A 17,183-nucleotide genomic window follows, 5' to 3' on the forward strand; every position below is an offset into this window, starting at 1 on the left:
AAAACATCGCAAAAGAGCAAAAATCAGCTTTAAAATGGAAAACGAAAGCCGCCGCATTAGCGGAACGCCGGGAAGTGAAGCGCCGGTAAGTGGGGCCCTACTGTACACCACTTAATTATTCAGAACTTGACTATTCAAAACTTGACAAGTGTCCGCTGAATGTTTGAACTGACTCCACTGAAAACACATTAAAGAGTCTTGCATCACCTTCGAAGAGTAACAAGACTAGTGCCAAATGTCTCAGGTTTTGGTGCAACAGACTAACACTGCTGTCTCTCTTGAATGGAAAATTTGCACTTATGGTGAGATCTGATATTACAGTTCTGCCTATGGTGTTAGGTCTGTGATTCCTCACTCACACATGAAAGTTGTCAGTTCTATGTCACAGTTGTCACAATTGGGTACAAGGACCACTGAACTGCAGCTAGCCCTTAGCACTATAAAGAAGGACTCTTCTCCTTTGCAGGGGATGGGTATCTTGCAGGGAGTGTCTTGCAGGGAGGGAAACTAGGGATTGAGAACCTATGTCCTTCCTGATGTTCTTGGACTATGTGATGCCCCTGTATTTATAATACTGTAAATATTGTAAGTGCGGGTTTATTAGAGTAAATGAGGTAAGTGGACTGAGTGAGAGGGGGGAGTACATGGGTTGAAATGTTGATGAGTGTTGTATTATGATTGGCTGAGGTTTTGAGTTTCTGAAGGTATAAATGAGAGGATGACAGTTGGTTCGGGGAGGTTTTTGGCTGAGGGAAGTTGGTTGGTTTTGGGAGGCTTTTGTTGGGTGGATTAGGTGGGTAGTGAGGCAGGTTACTGAAGACTAGAAACATAAAGAGCAACGCAACTTATGAAACCACATGCTTGTTGACAATACCTTTAAGTAATCTTGTTATTCCCTGTGTGTATAAATAAATATTTCTTGGTTTACCTAACGCCTGATCCTTGGCTGGGTTTACACAGACCAGAAGGGTGGGCAGGGCATATACCAAGGTTGGGAAACAGTATCAATGGTGGCAGCGGTGAAGAGATAGTGTAACATCATCAGGTATCCAAAGCAACCCAGGGCTGTATTCTTTATAGGCACAAAGATACAGGGAGGTTGTGGCCTGCAAGTGAACCCGGACACAAAGTAGCAATAAGTCAGGAGGAGACTAAGGCACAGTCTCAAGGCAATATTGTTTTACAGGGAGTGTCTGGTGGTGCTGCCTAGCAGTGGGATCTTGAGAGATCCTTGCTAGAGCTGGTGAGAGAACTGTTTAAAGACCAGGACCCTGAGGTGGGACCCTGACAAAGTGGTGACCACAGGTGCGAGCCTGACAGGTGGAACCAGCAGGTGGGATCCTGACAGGAAGGGTCCTGACAGACTACAACTCCCATCGTGCCTGACCATTGGCCATGCTACCTGGGGCTGAAAGGAATGGGAGTCAACACCTGGAAGGCCACAGTTTCCCCATCCCCGTATTATGGGAAGGGGCCCTGGGAGAGGGAGTATCTCCCAGGTGAAAGGTGGTAGGTTCCCCAAACACCATATATTCTTTTCCTCCTCTCCATTTTCAAAAACAGTTCATGAGATGGCAGCAGAGAAGGCAGGCAAACAGATTCATGGAGATGTGGATAGACATCATTACGAAAGATTATTCCAGTTTCAGAACGTTTGTAAAGAGATGCTGGGTGGAGGATAGGCAGAGCACACATGTTTTTGGAGAGATATAAAAGAATCATGCAGTGGTAGAGCTGGAAGTTCCGCAGCTGTGTGGCAGAGCACACACACTGCATGCGAAAGGTCCCAGATACAATTGTCATCGTCTCCAGGTAGGGCTGAGAAAACAACTCTGCCTGAGGCCCTGAAGAATTGCTGTCAGTCTGCGTAGACAACACTAAGCTAAATGTACCAATGGCCTGATTCAGGATCAGTAATGTAGGAGCAAATCCAGAAGTGCAGGGGTCCCTTCATGATAGTCATGTCACACCCTTCACAGTCATGCCCCCCAATGCCCATGCCCCCTTCTAAGATTATACAATAACATTAGCTTTCATTTTCTTTATTTCTTTGGAGTACTTTCCCTTAGTGATGCATTGCCATGATCAATGCAGATCTCCCTGTGTTGCCTTTCAGTCTGCTATTTTCTATGCATGTACATGGGCAAATGTACTAAGATCCTGTAAGGTAAAGAACCTCCTTTGCTGAGTTTCCTTTCTTGGTTTTCATACTAAGACTCAAAGCAACTCATTGGGGCAGAACTTATGAGTTTTAGGAGGCAACTTAACCATTGAAATTCCTGATCCTAACCTCAGGATTTGGCTGCAACACACTCACACACACATATACAGGTATATTCATTTGCATTTAACCTTACCATGCATGACACACATAGATAGAACATCGATAAAGGATGAAACACCATCTCTCTCCCTTTTACACTCTCTCTCTCCCCTCCCCCGAACATTGTTTCCTCTCTTCCCCTCCTCTTCCCCTACAACTCCTGACTTTCGTCTGGAATAAAACCACACATATTCCCAGTCTCCTTTATTTGCTGGTAGGCTGAGAAGAGCAAACAAACTGGAGGGAGGGAGGGAGGGAGGGAGAGGGAGAGAGAGAGAGAGAGAGAGAGAGAGAGAGAGAGAGAGAGAGAGAGAGAGAGAGAGAGAGAGAGAGAGCCCTTCAGCCCAAGTTCTCTCCTTCCCTACCCCCTTTTCTACTTTCCCTTGCTTGTTTGCTTGCTCACTCTCCATTGTCATCCCTACTTTCCTTGGTCCTTCCCACTCACGCCTTCTCCCACAACAACAGACATCCCTAGGAGTCAACAGCATGAAATGGGAGTGTTAGCTACTGAGAAGAGTCTTCTCAGTGGCTAACTCACCTCCTTTCACTCTGATTGGCTCCACTCATCAGGAAAGGATGCTGGAGAAACAGAAACACCATCCTGGGACCCTGGTCCCAAAAAAAGTAAGGGGTCTAAGACCCCTCCCCCATGACTCAGAACAACTATACCCCTGCTCAGGATAGGGCGGCTTCATTTGTTCATGCATATCAAAGCCTATCAACCAACACAGTTTTCACCAGCCTTGACAAAAACAGGACAAGGAGAAAGGTAGAAAGGTTAAGCACATGATTGCAACAACTGAATTGCAGGAAAGCACCAACTATTACATCATATAGTTTTCTGTTTTTATTATAGACTTTTTTTGGTATCCACATGAATGTTAAAGAAACTACAACAGAGTTAAATACCTTTTTTTAAATCTCAGCGGTTATATTTTTAATTACACTCAATAATAAATTGTAAAATATTTCCAGAAGATTACAATCTTCATTCATACAGCAGGCAAAATACCAGGAGGGAATGGAGAGACTCTGGGGTGGGCAACTGAGCATATGAGGATCCTAGAAGTTCCCAGTCTGCTTTTAGGAAGCGCTGGATATGGCTAATGCTCTTCCATCAACGCATCTCAATGACATTCTAGCCCATGTTTTTTTCTTTTCTGAATCATGTTCCTTTCTACAAAAGAAACAAACACCCTTCAAAAAGCAAAACAAGCTGAACTCTCCAAGTGCTTTTGTGGCATTGGACTGGGAGATGCTGTTAGGGTCTTTTGCATGGGTTTATCCACACGACTGGGTCACAGCCTTTTCACAGTATCTATCGAGTTCAGGAGTCCTTCTAAAAACACCAAACCAAACTTTGGTACCACCAAAAACATCCAAGACAGGCATTCTTGAATTACTCAATTTTCCCCTCTTCTTCTTTTAAAATTAATAAATGGCTGCTACATTCTAATTTACATGGTTGTCCATGAAGCTTTGAAGTCACTTGTCCTTGGGGTTCAATGGAACCCGATTTATCTTTGTTTCTTCTTTTCTTTTCTTTTTAAATACCCAAAGCCCTTCCATTTTCAGTCTTTAAATAAGTCTGAATTCAGAGTGATGGGTGCATGGTATCTTATAAGAGGATCCTGTACTCCTGCTGTAAGAAGTTAGAAAAGAAAATATTAGAGCAGGCTATAAATCATTAACATATTTTAATTTAATTACATAAATCATAACTGAAAACTTTACAGTCACAATCCAGTACTGAAGTCAGTGGGCATTTGAATCATGTTAGATGGTGGTCCCTAAGCTATAAAACAACAAATCATATGTTGTTGCCTAGGAAAAAACCAGCTCATTCAGACAAAGCATACCAGGTAGAATGGTAAGCCTAACATGTAGATTATTCAACTACAGCTTTAGCTGATTAATTCATAGAGGACAATTTTAATAAAGGAAACTGTTTTATATTTAGAGGGTACTTGGTTCCGGTGTGATACCATGACAAAGAATGAAAAAGAAAATCTTAAAGATAGACTTCTAACTTGCTATTGGAGGTCGCTGATTCATAGGGTCACCATAAGTCGTAGTCGACTTGAAGGCACATAACAACAAAGCCTTCTAATGGTGAGGTAGCTTTTGTTCTTTAAGTTGTCCGTAGGTCTGTTACAGGGCTCCCTTACATTTCATTGGGGCTTGCAGTTCAAGTGCTGGTCAGGGCCATCTGAATAGGGGAATAGCAAGAGCACCTGTTGAAGAGTAGCCACAGCTTTGTAGAAGAGAGTACATGATTTGCACACAGAAAGTCCCAGGATCAACCCCGACAACAGATTTAGGATAGCAAGTGTTGGGAAAGAGTCTCTGCCTTGGAGAAAGTACTGAACTTGACAAATCAATGTCTTCAATCAGCCTTCGCTAATCGGGTGCCCTTTAGATGTTTTGGACTACAATTCCCATCAATCCTATGGTTGTGGGTCTAGGGCTGATGAGAATTGCCGTCAAAAACATACAGAGGGCACCAGGCTAGAGAAGTCTGGCCTTCTAACAGTTTCATATGTTCACAGTGGAGACTGGTGGATCCAATGTCAGTGGGGCACTGAATCCGTTCCAGGGTTTAGTCCAAATTTTCAAGGGCAGCTCCTTGAAAGTTCGGACTAAAACCCAGAGTGGATTCACTGCTCCACTGCCATTGGGGTCACCAATCTCCACTGTATGTCCATCACCGTGGAACCGGTTCCTGTTGGTTTGCCCAACCACAGGATATTCTGGGATGGCGGCTCCATTTCAGCCTCACTCCTCCATGGTAATCTGTCCTGAACTGAAGGCATCTCCAAGCCAGTGCACCTGGCAGTAAGCCAGTTTAGCTACCTTTAAACAGAACTATCCCAAAGCCTGGATGAGGGGGCTCTTGGACATGCCGTAAGTGCTGTTGTGCTGGCAGGATAATACTCGCACCACCAGAGCCAAACTCCACCCCTGCCCCATACACCTGCAGAAAGCTCTGAGAGCATAGATGTCCCATGGGAAGGAGGTCCCCAAATGGAGCACTGGGAGTAGGAGGTGTCAAGGGCAGAGGAGGATCCCCTTTCTCCAGGCAGGCCCTATAAAGTATGCCAGCTCCTGAGTAAATAATTCTCTCCCACTGACAGCAGTAGTAGTGGGGTGGGGGAGCAGCAAAAAAAAAAGTAGAAAAAGCTCCCCCCCTCTACCCTGGCTGCAGCAAGCTGGCAAGGCTTAGGAAGCGGAGGTAGCTGTGCCACAGGATGCCCCCGTCCAAAAAACAGAATTGCTCTGATGGTTATTAGGTCTAAACAACCATCATCCACAGGATACAAGTGCGGAACTTGAATCGATCAACAGTCATCCTGCACGGAAGTGGTCCAGTTTTGCAACTCAGTTCTGATCTGCTGCACAGCCAAAAGCTGCCCAGAGTGGGGTGACCTTGGAAGTGTGCATTGAGCTGCGAGATAGACTGAGGTGTGTGCTAAGTGCTGAAATAAAAAGTGTGCCAAACTTCAACATTTGGCAGAATTTCAAAATGTGACATTTCCGTTTTCAGTTTATATACAATCTTGAACAGAGGTGTAGTCGCTTGGGGTCTTGGGGGGGTCTTAGACCCTTTACTTTTTTGGGAGCAGGGTACCAGCTGTGTACCTATGTCTCCAGTGTCCTATGAGCCAATCAGCATGAAAGGGGAGTGTGCTGGCCACTGAGAAGAGCCTTCTAACATGCTTCCTTGTCCTTTCCTGCTGACTGGAGCCAATCAGAGTGAAATGAGGTGAGTCAGCCACTGAGAAGACTCTTCTCATTAGCTAACTCTCCTTTCATGCTTATTGTCTCCTTGGGATGTCTGTTGTTGCGGGAGAAGGGGAAAACAAGCATCTCATTTTCAACCCCACAGCAAAAAAAGGAGGGAGGGGCATGGCTGTGACTACCTGCACTTCTGACTTTGCCATCACACTGCTGATAAACTTGATTTTATCTCCTCCAAGCAAATTTAATGCAGAATAATTTGTGTGAGAGGCAAGCCTCTTTCTCTCCATTGCTCACTTAATTTCTTGTTTTGTTCAAGCAATCGGGCAAAAGAAGTTATGAGCCTGAGCTTTACTACTCTGCAGTGCTACGCAGATCATGGCCAGAGAGTAGTAGTACTGCAGTTCATGAGGCCAGTTGGCTCAGGTGATTAGGGGATGTCAGGGGTCGCCAACCTTTTTGGACCAGAGGGCACATTTCAAATTTTGAGACAGTTCTAGGGGCACCAGTCATAAAATGGCTGCCTTGGGGCATGGCACAACACAAAATTAGAGAGTATTCATGGCAAAGCTTATCCCATATCTGTATTTCCATACTAGAAAAGGCTTGACCTGTTGAAATTCTGCCTGCCATGCAGCTATTTAAGACACAAGAACTCCGTTTTCCCCCAGGACCAACCCTAAACTGAAGCCCAGGCTACCGACCTTTACCCACTTACCTGGAAGTAAGCTGCATTAAATACAAAGAGACTTATGTCTGAGTACATAACCCTTGTACTGTAAATTAATTGTTCTTAAGGAGTCCCTGGTCTTTGGCTCCTTCCCCCAGGCACCTGGTTGGCCACTGTGAGAACAGGATGCTGGACTAGATGGGCCACTGGCCTGATCCAGCAGGCTCTTCTTATGTTCTTATGTTCTTAAAGCAGGAGACATGCTGAAGCCTCTTTGCAGTTTCACATTTGCCTTTTGGAGAGAGGGGGATTCTTTAACATTCACCCACACTTATTGTGTAGCAGGGTTTGCAGAAAGTAACGTCTAGCACTACCTGATCTCAGACAAACCCAGCACAGGAAAGATGCATCCTGGTTTCTAGGGTAAAAGGAAGGGCAAACTATGGAGATGCCAAGGACTAGAAAAAAAGACAGAAGCAAGAAAAGTGTACTGAAAAGGGGGGCAAAACAGCAGCTCTTTAGGGCCCTAGGGATTCCTATTGCCTGGTGTCTAAACAACTCATTTATCAGTCACAACTCTGACTTCACTCATTGGTTAAACACACTGACAGGCAGGAGGAGCAAGGCTGGCTCATTTCACATAAATCACTTAGAAGGGCACCTGCACATTTTGCTCCACAACATTCTTTCTAGGAGGGCTAGAGACTTTTTTAAAAAAATGAAAGCTCAGATTCTGGGTTACCTGCTTGGGGTGACACTGAAGGCCTTTGTGGGTGCCATGGCACCTGTGGGTGGCAGGTTGGTGACCCCTGCCTTATGTAATCATGGGTTTGGTACCTTAGTTCGAGGAACTTGTCAGAGCAGCTGTTCTAAATACTGCCTTACAGAATGCAGCCATCTGCCTGACCTGACTCGTACCCATGGACCTTGACTTGTGCCCACTCTGGCCCTTCTAAATGACTGCCTGCCAGCCAGATCCTCCAGGGACTGACACTACCTGGGACTGCAAAGACAAGGGGACTGTCATGCTTCTGCCAAGCTCTAATACAAGGCTGGCAGACTGTATTTGGCATGAAGTTTCACCGGTTGCACAGTCCTGCTCTAAAGCATCCACAGAACCACTGGAGCAAATAATGAATGTAGCATGCTTAGGTATGCAGAGAGTGAACAGCAGAGCAGATAAATTTCTCATGCTGTGTCTGTTGTCACCGACATGCTTTCTCTTCAGACAATTGGATTTTAGAAAAAAAGCAGACTGCGGGCTTTTCAAAGATTAGTGTTCACTTAAATGCTAAACTAAATCATCCAAGCAGAAAAACCGTTGGGATTATTACCTAGAATAGTGAGTGATTGTATTTGGAGCAGGGTGGTGTTTTGTTTTGATCTTGGCTTTTGAAACAAAAAATTGCAAATGACCGTGCACATTGATTGATTGTACTGCAGGTGGTGAAGGACCTTAACTAAATGGTAGAGCACATGCATTGCTTGCAGAAGATACTAAGTTCATCCCAAGAAATCTCTCATTAAAAGGATTAGGTGATGGGAAAAACCTCTCCTGGAGACCTGCTGCCAGTCAGAGTAGACAACACCAGTCTAGGTGGGCAAAGAGTTGGACTTATACAAGTCATGTTCCTATGTGTCCATGTACAAACAGATACATGACACCCTTTGGGACAAAATCTACACTTGATCTCAGCCAAAAGTCTGAGAAGTGATTGGGACAAGACTTAAATCAGGGGATGGGACCTTCTGGTCCTCCAGATGTTGCTGGATTCCCAGTGGCCATTAGCCCCAGCCGGCATGGCTATTGATCAGGGTCAATAGCAACTGTATTCCGGTAGCATCTGGAGGATCTAATCCCTGATCTAAATAAATGTATTTTAGGTATGCAGGATTATACTAATGAAGTTGGTTTCATGGAATGTCATGCGGATACCCTGTTCGGTCCCTCTCTAGCTAACTCTGAATTATGCCCCAATTTAATGTGAAACCTTTATATCACATGGTGCCAGCGCAGCCATGTTGACTCAACATAATACAGTGGGTCGGTTCAGGATGCTAATGCAGCTGTACAAATTAGGATCTAATGAATCCAAAGCTGCCTTTGCATCCTTGGGTGTGCATGGAGCTATTTTCTGGTGCAGAAAAGTCCAGCTTGCAAAGTGGTCAGTGGAAGGGGCAGCTGCTCCATCTCCCACTTTACTCCTCCACTGAACATTACCCTCAGCCTTCTCCCCTACCCAGTGTGGGAAATAACTCATAGCAGCAGCCCCTAGAACCAGGCCTTAAATGCTATTGTTGTTATGTGCCTTCAAGTAGATTTCAGCTTATGATGACCCTATGAATCAGCGACCTCCAAGAGCATCTGTCATGAACCACCCTGTTCAGATCTTGTAAGTTCAGGTCTGTGGCTTCCTTCATGGAATCAATCCATCTCTTGTTTAGTCTTCCTCTTTTTCTACTCCCGTCTGTTTTTCCCAGCATTATTGTCTTTTCTAGTGAATCATGACTTCTCATGATGTGTCCAAAGTATGATAACCTCCGTTTCATCATTTTAGCTTCCAATGATGGTTCTGATTTAATTTGTTCTATGACCCAATTATTTGTCTTTTTCACAGTCCATGGTATGCACAAAGCTCTCCTCCAACACCAGCTGATTTTTCTCTTATCTGCTTTTTCAGGAATTAACCCTTACCCTTCCTCTGCTCAGCCTATTTGGTGGGTTTTTCTCTGGGCAAAGCTCACTCACTTGATAAGCAGAGGCTTGGCAAACAGCACCCCAGGGAATCACATCATTGTCCCTGCTGTGGAATTAGTGGTAGAGATTTGTCCCTGCCTGTTCTGGTTCCACTAAACCACTGCCACAGTGGCAGGTAGTAACAATGAAGGCTTAGTCCATTGGCCACTCCCACAACCTCACCTTTTAGCTTTTGCTGAGATGTGTCCCGAGTTTTTCTTTCCTGATCAAGCTTGCTGCATAGGGAATCTGCAAAAGCACAAAGAAAACCTGCATGTAAAGATGAGATACTGAGAAGATGTCAATCAAAGACAGGACTTTAAATGCAGCAAAGGTCAAATGTGAGTCTTACAGGAGCTCTGTAAGGTAGGCCAGTATTTTCATCACCATATACAGATATAGGGCTGAGGTTAAAAGAGAGTAGCTTCCTAAAAATGCAGTTCTAGGCATGTTTATTCAGAAGGAAGTCCCACTGAATTCAGTGGGGCTTGCTCCCAGGTACAGCCTAAAGCAGTGAACTGTTGGCTCTGATGTCAGTGGGGCAGTGAATCCGCTACAGGTTTTACTCCAAACTTTCAAGGAGCTATCCAAGGTGCTGAGAGCCACCAGTCTCCACTGGCCTAAACAACAGGGAATTAATGGCTCAGCTGAGCTTAAAATCTCCATAGGGGAGCTTTATTTCACCTGTGGAAATGTCAGGGGAGAGACGGACACAACTACCATACCTGCCAATGTTTCACTATAAAAATCCTCCAGGGTGTATGAATCACACCTGAAACCTAGGGTTACTGTGAGTCCCTCCCCACTGCAACTATTCCAAATTGCCAAAAGGGCATTTTTTACTCTGCACTTTTTACCCTTCATTTACCCTGCACTGAGGGCCAAACTGCAAGTTATATTATCTACACTATTGTATTTAATGTTTTTAAAGTCAAAAGATTAGTTGCAAAAGGGTCTGACTGAGACCATGGCAGGTGAGAAGGGAGAATTCAGCCCTTCCCCTCTTCCTACCGCAGTCCTAAAGAAAAATCCTCCTAAAAGCTGCCTTTTGGATTAGACAGAAAGCTTCCATTGGCATCCACGGAAGCTTTCCTTTCACTGGAAATAGCAGCTTTTGGGGCTGTGGTGGTGTGTGTGTGTGCGTGCACTGGACTATTAAAACACAAAACATATTTGCTTAATATCCAGAACAAGTTGTCATTTTATACAGAATTCTTAAGAGTTCTGATTTCCTGACCTGGCATTACTATCCCAACTTTCGTAATAGCTGCCCTAATTCTTTTACATGTACTTTCATGATCTCTCGTCCTATTAACCCCTCTCATTTCCCAACACACACTCTCTACCTGCCACTCATGCTAACTCTGCCCAGCATTCCACCCCACTTCCCTGTTGTCAATCATTATTCCTCTTCCACCACAGAGACTTAGTCCCTTGTAACCGTGTTCTGCATTGAGGACTCTGCACTGCTTAAAATATGCACAGACAAATGACTAGTTATTTCGTACATGTATAGCCCCCCCTTTCCTCCAGGGAGCTCAAGGTGATGTATATGGTTCTCCCTCTTGACATATTATTCTCACAACAGCCCTATGAAGTAGACTAGGCTGTCTCAGGGTCACCCAGTGAACTTCATGGCTGAGTGGAGGTTTGAATCCTGGTCTCCTAAGTCTGACACTCTAACCACTGCACCACACTGGCTCTCTAGGAAGAGATTGTCACAGTGTGTTCCCTGCAACAAGTCATCCTTGTATACAGCCTCACCTCACACTCATCATTTGCTTTTGCTTGAGAGCGTATCATTCAACGGATGTGCAGAGTAGGAGAAAGACTGTCTTGCCAATTATTGGGAAAGCCCAAGGAAGCAAGTTGTTTAGGAAATTGTAAAAAAAAAAAAAATCTTTACAAGTCCATGGTGGACAAAAGCTGAAAAAGAAACCTCATTGATCCAATCTTATTTTAATTGCAAGCTTTAAACTGTCTTCCCCACCAGGCTGCTGGAAGGTGTAGTAATAAGATGGAGGCATAAGGGGGCGCTTGAAGACTGACTGGTTGCCCAAAGACCAGTCTAGCTCTTGGCATTTCATTGACATTTGCAGAATATTTAACTTTATTTTTTATATTTCTCCCACAAGTTGCACCAACTTTATGATGGCCCTGATCCTGCTGAAACTTATATTCATGGGGTGATCAGCTAAGTCATACTCAGAGTAGACCCACTGAAACCAATGTTCTTATGTTACAGATGTTCATTTATTTCAATGGGTCTACTCAGAGTATGGCTAATATTGGATATCCTCTCTGGAGCAGACCCATTAAAATTAATGAACCAGTAATGTAAGAACATTGATTTCAACAGGTCTACTCTAAGTAGAACTTGGTTGGCTACAACCTATGCTTTCCAGCTGGCTGGCGTAGATAGGGCATCTCAGCTTGCTCCTTGTAACAGCAGCCACATATGTCAAAATCTGCCGGTGAAGCTGACATCCTGCCTATCAGGCTGCAGGTAAAGATGCAGCTGCAGAAAGGCAGTTTGAAAGTTGCTAAACTACTTATACCCTTGACCACTCTGAATGCTTGGACTTTCTGAATGATAGAGAGCTCTAGTTCGGTGGCTTGTTGTTATGTGCCTTCAAGTTGATTACGACTTATGGCGACCCTATGAATCAGTGACCTCCAACAGCATCTGTCATGAACCACCCTGCTCAGATCTTGTAAGTTCAGGTCTGTGGCTTTCTTTATGGAATCAATCCATCTCTTGTTTGGCCTTCCTCTTTTTCTACTCCCTTCTGTTTTCCCCAGCATTATTGTCTTTTCTAGTGACTCATGTCTCCTCATTATGCGTCCAAAGTATGATAACCTCAGCTTCATCATTTTAGCTTCTAATGATAGTTCTGGTTTAATTTGTTCTAACACCCAACTTCTAATGATAGTTCTGGTTTAATTTGTTCTAACACCCAATTATTTGTCTTTTTTGCAGTCCATGGTATCCGCAAAGCTCTCCTCCAACACCACATTTCAAATGAGTTGATTTTTCTCTTATCTGCTTTTTTCACTGTCCAACTTTCACATCCATACATAGAGATCGGGAATACCATGTTCTGGATGATCCTGACTTTAGTGTTCAGTGATACATCTTTTCATTTGAGGACGTTTTCTAGTTCTCTCATAGCTGCCCTCCCCAGTCCTAGCCTTCTTCTGATTTCTTGACTATTGTCTCCATTTTGGTTAATGACTGTGCCAAGGTATTGATAATCCTTGACAAGTTCAATGTCCTCGTCTTTAAAGTGACATAAGTTTTGTGGCAGAGCACCTGTTTTGCATGTAGAAGATCCCAGGCTGAATCCCTGGTCCCTCTAAGTAGGTCTGGGAAAGAGTCTGGACTGAAACCCAGGAAAGCTATGACCAGTTGGCAGGTGCTTCCAGGTGATCTGTTTATTGAGCATTCGTCCTGATTTGTTTGCCAAGAGATTAGATGATGTTTGCTATTTAATGAGCGTTCATTCTGATCTGCTTGTGGGGAGACGAGACAATGTTGTGCCAAGGCAAGTGTGATCTGACACTTTCCATGGCATTTTCCTTATTACAAAAAGTCTGACCTTTTGGGGAGGGCGGGCTTGTTGAGCAAGAGCTCCAGTTCAGCTTTAATTGTGCAACTGGAATTTAGCAACAGTCTGGAAGTGCTTAGTGTCGACAATGCTGAACTAGGTGGACCAATAACCTGACTTTGTGTAAGGCAGCTTTCTATCTTCCTGTGTTGCTGTTTGACACCAAACCACATCTGTATTAAGTGCCAAGTTCCATTGCCCCCAAGCAGCCATGGATGGTGACTTAAGCACAAGATCACTGGCAGCACAATCAGTATCGCACCAACATGCGCAACTGATTTAGGTTGAAAAGAATCATCACTCAGTAACAGATCACACAAGTGGGACCTGCAATAAAATGTCACAGAGTGGAGAGTTCCTGTTTAGGGTTCCAGCCAGCCATGTCCCCTTCCAGGACGCTCCATTCCATTCTCCTCCCTCTTCCATTTTTCATTTTCCCTACTCTAAAAGTCAGCCAGCAGAAGGTCCCAGGTTCATATGTCCACCTCACACTCTCACCAGCCTTCTGTCTTAGACATCTTGCCAACTTATTTAAGAAATGTCAAAAACTGGTTTTTTTAAAAAAACAACAACACATAGTGCTTAATATTTTTTAGTAGAGGATCATCTCTTACAATTTGTAACTGTTGAACCATTTCTTCTCTATAGGCCAATTCCCGCTTCATCTGATCTTGAAAATTATCTGCACGGGGAAAAAGAAAGGAAGGTCCATTAAGAATCATTAGCGGGGGCAGGGGTGATGGTGGAATCTATATGAAACCACACCAACTGAAATTAATAATAATTCAATTTTTATTTATTTAAAATATTTCTATCCCACCCTTCTACCCTACAATAGGGCACTCAGGGCGACTACAATAAATTACACACATATATAATAAAATGCACAATAAAAACACAAACATTACAGTAAAATGCACAGAATACAACTAAAATACATACAATGCATTATGCATACACATACATACAAGCATACATACATGTATATATGTGCATACACATATGAGGGAGTGAGAATAAAAGAACTTGAAAGATAAGAATAAAAAACTTAAAACAGGCTGACCCTGTTTTAAAAACTGTGCAGTTCATTGCACATGTGGGAACAATATGCAGATCTCTGCATGGGATTCCTCCATTCCCTGCACCTGGGAGTTGGTGCAGGCTTCCTCATGTGGAAGGCAGAGCAACAGATCTAGGTCTGACATTTTGACCATGGATGGAAAGAACCACAGGATCAAACAATGGCTTTAAGCATGCTTAATGATACAACTTAGGCCTATAGTTTGCAAAGGCTGAAGACAGATATAACAGTGTTAACACTCATCACAGCGGGCTTTTTAGCAACAGTGTGAATCTGGCTTCAAAAGCTGCCTTTTATGAAATGCTCAGTTATGGGAGAAAAGGTAGGGGAGCCTTAATGAAAACCACAAATCCCACCCCCTATTACCCTCCTAATTTATTTATTTCATTCTATTTATGAATTGCTTCCTATGAAACACCTCAAAGCAATTTAACAATAAAAACAAATATATCTATATGCAAATATGAAAACAATTTCAAATTCAATACCGATACAGACTAGGATAAAAAAACACACCCCATGATTCACTGAAATCATGCCTGACATAGTCTTCTTAAAAACAGTAGCTTAAAGGGATTGACACAAAGGTAAGGACACCACACCGCCTCTTAAGTCTGTCTTTCTGTCTCTGTACATATCAAATGCTGAATCCTATCAAATACTGATATCCCTCTCTTTCCCTATCTTGTGGTCTAGGTTCATTTTCTGCCTTTAAAAAAACTTTTAAAGTGACATCTATGCATTTAGAAGTATATGCGTTCTTCCTTCATCTTGTCCCCAAAATTCACAAACATTCTATTTTTTTTCCAAAACTTCTGTGCTATGTCCGTGATGTTACAGGTGCTAGCCAATAGGTCTCCCACTATATGTTGCTTTCCCATGATATGTTAGAAACTCCCAGAAACTCAAATCTGGATGTTATACCATTGTGATATCAGGGCAACAAAGACACCCTTATTAAATAACTACAGCTGCACTTAAAATGTTATGCTTATCTTCACCCATGCTTAGTATTAAAGGGAGGATTAAAAATGCATTATTTTATGACTGGAGCCACAATCCTATGCACATTAACCCAAGAGTAAGACCCAGTGACAACACAATCCTATGCATCTTGCCTATTCAGAAGTAATCCCGTTCAGTTGGGTTTACTCCCAGGTAAGTGTGTATAGAATTGCATCCTGAATGCAGCAGGGCTTATATCTGAGTAAATGTGTACAGCATCTGGTTGTAAGAACATGCAATCTTTGCACACTTAAGCCTATGCATCTTTACTTGGGAGTAGGTCCCACTCAATTCTGAGGCTTGTGTCTTAATAAATACATGTAGGATCAGAGTACAAAACCACAGTGCAAGCATTAAGTGTCCCCCTTCCCGAAGTTCTCCATAATTGTTTATAGTTTAATCTGGAGCAAAATTGACCACTGGTTTGTTGTGCATCAAGCAGGGCTGTGGAGTTGAAGTCGTGGAGTCGGAGTCGGGAGCAATTTTGGGTGGAGTCGGAGTCGGTAGAAATGTACTGACTCCGACTCCTTCATAAATGGCAAATGTATATTAACTAGTACTAACAAATTTACTGTAGTAAAATGGTAGCACAAGGCATTTCATCACCACCACGTGAATCCAGAGCTTGGAAAAGTTACTTTTTTGAACTACAACTCCCATGAGCCCAATCCCTGGGGTAGTTTAAGCCCAAGGGGGTTGCATTGCCATTCCCCAACTCTGAGGACCTCGCTCCAGATGCTCCAACAGAACCAGTGGCAGCTAGTGGCTCTATGTCAGTGGGGCAGTGGAATCCACTCTGGGTTGTACTTTGAACTTTCAAGGAGGTGTCCAACGGCGCTTCAGCACCTTGGACAGCTCCTTGTAAGTTTGGGCACTGAAGAGAACCACCATCGCCCTTGTATCATAGGAGTCTACAGCTGCTGAAACTGGCAATCCTCGTTTAACCAGAACAATTTCTCTCACTGGCGGCTGGACCTAACCACCTCAGATTGTGCTTCCATGTTATTTAAGGCTCCATCTAGGGTTATCCATTGCTTAAGCATTCTCAACTTGCTCCAGTTCGTTGTGGAGATGTTGGCCCTGAAAGCTTTGCCGTTCAAGCGACACCTGCTGAAATACCTCTTCTACACAACAATTAAAGGTGCAAGAGGAACCCTGCCTTCTTTTGCATCTGGCTACCTTGCTGCACATGCAAGAATTGCACTGCAATCCTGGCTGAAGGTCAGATGTTAACTGCTGACATGATTGTGGCTTGTGTGCGCAGAAAGTTTGCTATGTGACATTAGGAACCTTCTTACATTTGTGAGAGACATTTCTTTGATTTGTGAAACCTCGGGCAGTTTTTGTACCAACCACTGATGGCTGGTGTCCATTGGGACTGGCAAGGCAGAAGGCAGAGTGGCCAGAGCCAATGACACACAGAGCCAGCTAATTATAGTTTTGCCCCCATCTTCCTCCCTGATGACAAGGAGCAACACTGAGACTAAGAAGGAGGAAGCTGACAGCCAGGGCCACCTCTTGGACTTGTTATCAGTAAAAAGACAGGCAAGTGGGGGGGCAGATTGGGGTTTGTGGGACAGGGCCCCACGTGCCTTAAAGGGCCAGCCTCCATTGTTACGAACCAATGCTCTTGAACATTACATAGATACTGTTTAAAAAAAATGGAATAAGAGACGTTATAATAGAAATGCTTCTCTTACTGAACACTGGGAAAGAAGCAGTTCCTTTTAGGACTTGGAACTCCTGTTCTAGTCTTCGCCGCAGGTCTATCTGCTCGAACAAGACCTTCTGTAGTTCTTCTAGACCAAGAGGAAAGGAGAAATTTTCTTCTAATCAGCCGGAAAAAAAATTGAGAGTGTGCTTATCCATGCAATTCATTATTTCAAAGACGTGGGCGGGTTTTTTTTGGCAATTTAAGGGTGGCAGTGGTGAAAAGTCTTGCTTAGGCCTAGGATAGATTTTGTGCAGAAATCCATGAATATAAATCAATGCAATATATTATTTTAAAGTATTATAGTACA

The 17,183-nt window shown here is 43.6% G+C and overlaps 1 protein-coding gene across 2 annotated transcripts in view; it reads right to left on the reverse strand.

Annotated features, from left to right (window-relative positions):
- Positions 1-3,200: 3,200 nt before the first annotated feature.
- SKOR2 (SKI family transcriptional corepressor 2) overlaps positions 3,201-17,183 on the reverse strand; it is a 68,060-nt gene continuing 54,077 nt past the window's right edge. The window contains exons 6-9 of one of the 2 annotated variants that reach the window (XM_061614030.1): positions 16,863-16,961; positions 13,691-13,758; positions 9,652-9,717; positions 3,201-3,962 (exon numbers count right to left, since the gene is read on the reverse strand). In XM_061614030.1, the coding sequence (XP_061470014.1) occupies positions 9,655-9,717; positions 13,691-13,758; positions 16,863-16,961 (230 nt within the window). In that variant the 3' untranslated portion in view covers positions 3,201-3,962; positions 9,652-9,654. Of the gene's footprint in view, positions 3,966-9,651; positions 9,718-13,690; positions 13,759-16,862; positions 16,962-17,183 lie in introns of both variants that reach the window. The other variant, XM_061614020.1, reaches the window with a different exon arrangement.

The sequence above is a fragment of the Rhineura floridana genome, chromosome 1 (assembly GCF_030035675.1).
Source record: "Rhineura floridana isolate rRhiFlo1 chromosome 1, rRhiFlo1.hap2, whole genome shotgun sequence".
Classification (NCBI taxonomy): domain Eukaryota; kingdom Metazoa; phylum Chordata; class Lepidosauria; order Squamata; family Rhineuridae; genus Rhineura; species Rhineura floridana.